Source organism: Triticum dicoccoides, chromosome 3B (genome assembly GCF_002162155.2).
Source record: "Triticum dicoccoides isolate Atlit2015 ecotype Zavitan chromosome 3B, WEW_v2.0, whole genome shotgun sequence".
NCBI classification, from domain to species: domain Eukaryota; kingdom Viridiplantae; phylum Streptophyta; class Magnoliopsida; order Poales; family Poaceae; genus Triticum; species Triticum dicoccoides.
The window spans coordinates 541,856,107-541,862,298 of record NC_041385.1 but is presented as its reverse complement, the minus strand read 5'-3'; the positions used below and the strand labels follow the sequence as shown (position 1 = coordinate 541,862,298).

At 42.6% G+C, this 6,192-nt stretch overlaps 1 protein-coding gene across 9 annotated transcripts; it reads left to right on the top strand.

The window, feature by feature from the left end:
* Positions 1 to 5,965, top strand: LOC119276976. Of its 9 annotated transcripts, none has more exons than XR_005136883.1 (9): positions 1 to 73; positions 426 to 503; positions 1,621 to 1,760; positions 1,950 to 2,068; positions 2,142 to 2,252; positions 2,371 to 2,545; positions 2,722 to 3,080; positions 3,705 to 3,734; positions 4,645 to 5,965. XR_005136883.1 is itself a non-coding variant. In XM_037558159.1 (3 exons), exons 1-3 carry the CDS (start codon positions 324 to 326, stop codon positions 1,996 to 1,998), a joined length of 369 nt encoding a protein of 122 aa, XP_037414056.1. In that variant the 5' UTR covers positions 80 to 323; the 3' UTR covers positions 1,999 to 2,267. The 9 variants fall into 9 exon arrangements, 1 of the variants encoding a protein (XP_037414056.1); XR_005136881.1 differs by having other exon boundaries at positions 3,813 to 5,965; XR_005136882.1 differs by having other exon boundaries at positions 3,705 to 3,774; positions 5,573 to 5,965.
* Positions 5,966 to 6,192: the final 227 nt, after the last annotated feature.

Here is a 6,192-nt window from a genome sequence, read left to right as displayed (position 1 = left end):
CTGGAATTTTGACATGAAACTAATTATTTGTTCGTCTGCCTCGCCTCTCAATCGCAAGTGAGCGTCCGTTCGTGTGCGTGTTCTTGTCAGTTCGTGTGTGTGTGTGTATTCTCTTCTCAGTTTAGGGCAGCTTCTTCCGGACCTTGCTCCTGGCACTCGAGCCGCCTGCACCTTTATATATCAGTTCTAAAAATTGATGTGCGTCAGGCCAACTATGTATCAGGCCCGATGCTGGATATTATAGCTCTTGGGAAGTGCAAGGCTTGCCTGTTAAACTTTCCTGTTTCTCTAGTTAGTGTACAAACATACGCATTCACATAAACATGCCAGCAACCCATCTTGCTATACTCGTGCTTGTACTTGTTTATTTTCTTGTTTGGAAAATGGTTTCTTATCCTCCTAACAACTTTTCTCTGTCGCTACAGCGCCCCGGCCGTTCATTGCCACCATCCTGGGCCGTTCAACATGACAGTGCCAAGTCGTTCGATGCCCCAGCTCAGGAGGTGCCCGTCACAGCTTTCCCCCCACCTCCCATTGCATGTTCATACTCCTTCTCTTGTGTACATTCAGTTCACAAGATGCATGGTCTCGCATTATAATTTCAGATCATGTTCATGCATTTGTGTTGTTTGGATTCAGTTACTCTGCTTGTACTCCCTGTTTGCATCTTATGCTGATGGTGAACCTTTGTCTGAATTATCAGTAAGCAATGTTGTTTGGATTCAGTTACTAAGACTGAAAAGTCGTTGAAGTTTCTATCCCCTGTGTTCTGATATTGTAAGCAATGTTGATCAAACGAGTTTAAAATTTAAATATTCTTGAATTCAGAAACACATAACCAGAGATACTAGATGCAAAACAAGCATACCTATCAGCACCTAAATACATACATGAACCCTGCCTAGTATATGTCTGATTAGCAGTCTACAGAATATTGAATTTTTTGGGTTTGATGTATCTACTGGATCAAGGCAATGCAGTAGATAGCAATACATCTCACAGTTCCTTCACCATTGCCCAAGCCATCTGTCCCGCAAACTAGCTTTCCATAAATCAGCACCTGCAACCATAATTCCACACTTCCAGACTAATCAAACTCTTGCCCTCGCCCTCGAGATTGTTCCCTGCGCAATCTGTGTATGCTGCTGCTGCATGTACCACCAGTTTGTTCATGTTGGCATGTTCCAATACCCACTGAAGAAGCTCTGTGCCTGTACTGCTTCATTCTTGCTTGGACCGAAACTAAATACTTAATTTTTGCACAACACTTGCAAGCGATTAGTTGAATTTCGGTATCATCTACCTTTCCTGTACTCCATTCTAACGGCATTGAAAATTCAGAAATGGTATGCATATAGTAATTTCTATGCCAATTTATATGGAACACATGACACGACTCAACTAGTATTTTGTCCACTGTCACCATTAGCCTAGCATGCCAAACTAGCTTACATAAATAACAATGCTATTGTTAAATACATATTTTCTGAACTACAAACACCACAGGGAAAGAAGAAATGATTTTATCTCTGTGATAAGTTGTTGAATGACTTCTTAAGAAGAGCAGTACTACTAAGGAAACCTTGAAAACTTCTACCCCTGTTGCTGCATCCTGTGCAGGCCGCTGCTGACTCCCGTGCAGGCCGCCAATGCCCCTGTGCAAGGTTCAAAGGCCATGGAATTCTGCGACCATTTGAGCTGGGCGACGGACCTATACAACATCCAACATGTCCTCGTACTACACCAAGCATAACCACAAGGTGACACATACGACTGGCATCTTTGCTCGAAAGATGTTCAAATTGATTAACACATGCACTTGTATGTTCTTTTTGGTTTTTGTGGCTGAAACTTATGGAGTTTATATAAATGCTAGTGAGATGAATAGCTATAGAAGTGGTTTGTGCTGATAATACGGCTCATATTTTTATTAACGGATACTTATGCAGAACGCTCGTGCCACAGCAGCGCCCAGGCCGTTCACCATCAGCACCATAGTCCGTTCACGGCTGACTATCGAGGCCGTTCACCGCCAACACCTGAGGCCGTTCGTCGATGGAACAATGAGGTCTGGCCGTTGTCACCCATGACCGCGCACTCACATCTCTCTAGCTTCAGGTCGTGTCCTCCTCTTGTTGTAGGCTGCATTCTCCTCCAGCACCAGGCCAGTGCTATGGTGAACATTCAAGGCAACAAAGCACACCACAGGTCGCAGTGCTGCCGCCGACCACATGTGTGCATGCGTGCGATTGGTGCGTATGTGCTTTAGGCATGCATCTCAGTGCCTTCCCCCTTCCTCTTTTCATGTAGCATATTCTGAAAATATTAGACGCTTTTAACTGAATAAAAAAAGGTGTCGCACAAGTTCAGGTATAACTGCTGCAGCACTTCAGAAATATGAACAAACAAAGCTCAAAGCAAAGTGCTATTAACTGGGTCTTCCTGGAGCCAAGATCCAACGCGTGAGAGAGAAGGGGTCGTTGCTGTAATAGCGACAACCGACACGCTATAGCCGGCGTTGAACCTGACCCCGACCTCTACCGTGGTATAATAATAAATCCCCAAATGCATCGGCCTACTTTTGCTTGTGTGGTATCCATTCTCCAATATTGTTTACTTTATGTTGTTGCTTTTGTACTGCCCAGGAAGCTCATCATTGTAGAAGACAAAATCTGCATTCTGTATAATTCTTGTTTGTTCTGACTTATTTTTCTCTTCTAGATAGAGAAACAGTTTTCTCCCAACGACGCAGGCGGCTACCCCGTACTTTCACCTCCGTCCGTCGCCGCCGTCCGCACAACTCTTGATGCCGGAGTCCACACTGTATCGATGCGCCGCTATCGCTCTGCCGTCGCGTGCAGGAAGTTCAACGCCACAATCCCCGGCCGTTTAATCTTGCTGCCGTGGGTGTGCCCCGCTCCAACTCCATCGCCTGTGCTTCACTAGTGAAACAGTACGACCTGAGGAACCACGGGGGGTCGAGGACGTCCAACTCGGCAGTCCAACTCGGCGTTATTCGTGTCATCGTTAGCCCCATGTTTGCTGGCAAGACCACCGTGCTTCTCCGCTGGCATCGACAGGTGCTCACCCTGATCCCATCTCTTGTTTACTGCTTCATTTGACATTGTTAAAAAACAGAAAAAACAAGTTCAAATTGAAAAAAAATGAGAAGTGACATGTTTACAGAAGCCGTTTTAGTGAGTCTATATTGAAAATTAGCTCACGTTTTAGTGAATCAGAAGCGGTTTGTACTTTTTGCTTGATGCGTGTTCATGAGCAGTTCAAAAAGTGTGCATGTTCCCTGCTTTGCTATAGCACTTGTTAGATTGCTATAAAAAATGTCATGTATTCATGAATTTTCTGCTGGTGTAGCAACCCAGTATGTATTTTATCATCAATTCGTAAAAGAAAGCTGAATCAGTGCAGTGTGCATGTTAAAAAAAATAATTCAGTTTTATTTTGTATGGTAGTTCATTGTATAGAAAATTTGCAATAGTTCCTGCTTTTCAGCCCATCTACTTCCTGGTCGCAAGTCCAACTAGTAGAAATTCAAATATGACAAATAGCATCCATTTTGTTATGGTAATCATCTTTAACCAATTTTGTATGTATCAGACTTGCATATGTTGATTAGTATGGTAGATCTCTGTTGTATAAGAAGCTAGATGTTGACTTGCAACTATGTTGTGATAACATTTTTCCAGGAAGACGAGTCCCTCGTCCGGTACGTCCAGGTTGGTATCGATGCTCCGGCCAACTCCTTTGATCTGCTCGGTAAATGCCCACTACTAACTCCATTTGAAGTTTTTCAGTTTTAATCGCGATGCTTTTCTACTCATGACACTGGAGCCCCCACTGCACACAAGTGCGTGGTGGAAGTTTGTACCAGTTCGGAGAAAAAAGAAACAAAGTTCAAAAAGAAAAATCATGAGTTCACCTTCCATAAAGTTTGAAGTACAGAGATATCACCTTGATGTAGTATGTAAATATGTATTGCAAATTTGCAATTCAGGAATGGGTGTGTGTGTTGTAGTCTCTGCCTACAGGGTCAATATGTGTTTTTGTAGTGCTGGTAGTTGTAGTCGCCCGCGCTCTCTGCCGTCATCAAGGGCACATGTGTGCCGTCCTCAGTCCAACCCCATGGCATTAGGGTGGTCGAGTTCGTCGCGACCAGCAGTCCATGGCTGTCGGCTTCAACTTTATTCCACCTAGGTGCTTACACTTCTTTTTGGATGTTTTTTGTATGAATCTGCATTTTGGTTATTGAATTCAGTACAACGAAACACATGAATCCCCGATGCGTACCAAATGACTGATTCTTTTAAACAGTCAGTAGATTAGTAGATTTCACCATTGGTTGGTCTACTTGTGTAAATCTGTCAGTTCATGACAAGTAATTTCTGATGCTAGAAATGTAGGATGTTTGTGTGAATCTTGCATGTTTCAGAGAGAAAAAAAGTTTGTAGTTCCATCACATGGTGTACTGAACAACATAAACATGGTGTACTGAACAAACATACGCATTCACATAAACATGCCAGCAACTCCTCTTGCTATACTTGTGCTTGTACTTGTCTATTTTCTTGTTTGGAAAATGGTTTCTTATCCTCCTAACAGCTTTTCTCGCATTTCATCTAAATTTAGTTTCAGCTGAAACCAGAGCTAATGCATTTGTGGCATTGGATGAGGTTACTAGGAAGATTTGCATTAGAGAATGTTGTGCTGGAAAAGCTTCTATTGATCTCCGTCCACGAGTGGTGCTGCCCCGCGTCCGGTCGACAGCGTCCACGAGTGCGAGCAGCCCGTATCCGGCTGCAAGATGAAGGCCACCCGTGAACCGTGCTTCCCCTAACCACGTCCACCTTGTGTGAGTTCGCTGCTGAGAAGAAGCACAAGAACCTACAGTTCCCGGTGGTCGCCTTGGCCACACTTGGCCACAAGCTCTTCCACCATGGTGACTGGCAGCCATCCAAGTGGAATGCAGACATCAGTCCAAGCAGAACTAGTTCATATAAACTGACTGGTTTACCCTAAGTTTCCACCGTTTAAGTTCAGTTCAATTCCTAATTTAGGTTCAGTTCATAGGAGCACTTAAAAATCAATTAGTTTGTGTTACTTATATTCCATGAACTTCTAGTACCATAATTAATGTAGTAGTGACATGAGCTCCCTCTCCACCACTCCAGGATCCACAGCGTCCTCCCAGTCCGACCCCATGGTGTACATTAACTTGGTTGTTATAGTTGTTATAGCAGATATAGTACAAAACTCTTTTTAGGTTTCTTTGTGAACTTATAATGTTTACTGTACATGAACTTAGTTGTTCTTTTTACATGAACTTGTACATTGCCTTGTCAGGTTGTGCGTGTACTACCCATAGGAGCACTTGAAAATTTAAGTTATGTTTAATTTCTAATTTAAATTTAGTTCATAGGAGCACTTGAAAAATCAGTTTGTTTGTTTTACTTATATCCCAGTATCCGGCTCTGCTGCTAATGCGACGATCTCCTCTTCCAGGTCCGGCAGCCCCCTGTACTCCCACAATCTTTCAAATTTGATCATTTTTTTGCAGGATGTGGAAAAACTAGATGCAACATTTATGGAAAAAAAGAGATGGATTTATAGGAAGATGGAGCACTGGAACGGAGAAGACTCAGTTCACAAAACAATCTGAAAAAGTAGCAGGAACAGGCAACAGTTTGCAAAAAAATGAAGGTACAAATAAAGTTCATAAAAATGCTATGAAATTCATGTACATCGTCTGTAGTGTGTTGCGTGATGTGGCAATAGTGCGTGCTGTAGTGTGTTGGTGGAAACTGAATTGAAGGATCTTCAATATATGAACCACAAGAGAGGTGCATCCTGTACATCGTCTCAAGATCCTTCATGTTAATTTATCCTTCAGTCCAAAAATACATGAATCACAAAGACAGCTGATGTTGCTATTTCTTTTGGTTGATGCTCATTCAAATGTCCATGCTACTTATGTGCTAAATTTGATGCTCTATAGTTGCTTTTCGAAATGCCTATGAGAACCAAAAATATTTTGATGAAATTTGATGTTGTTATTCCTATGTTCTAGCAGTTTTTCTGTGTGCTGTAAATTTTCCTCTGTCAATCAAAAAAAGCAGCAGTTTAGCACGAAAAATAGAGCCTTTTCTCTTCTCAGTACACAGCACAGAAGGTATTTGT

What these genes read in the sequence shown, in the direction of transcription:
- LOC119276976 (XM_037558159.1), top strand. Translation starts at nt 324, where the DNA reads ATGCCAGCAACCCATCTTGCTATACTCGTGCTTGTACTTGTTTATTTT. An exon ending in TCGATGCCCCAGCTCAGGAG is followed by an intron (nt 504 to 1,620) that starts GTGCCCGTCACA and finishes CATCCTGTGCAG; the next exon opens with GCCGCTGCTGACTCCCGTGC. An exon ending in ACACCAAGCATAACCACAAG is followed by an intron (nt 1,761 to 1,949) that starts GTGACACATACG and finishes ATACTTATGCAG; the next exon opens with AACGCTCGTGCCACAGCAGC.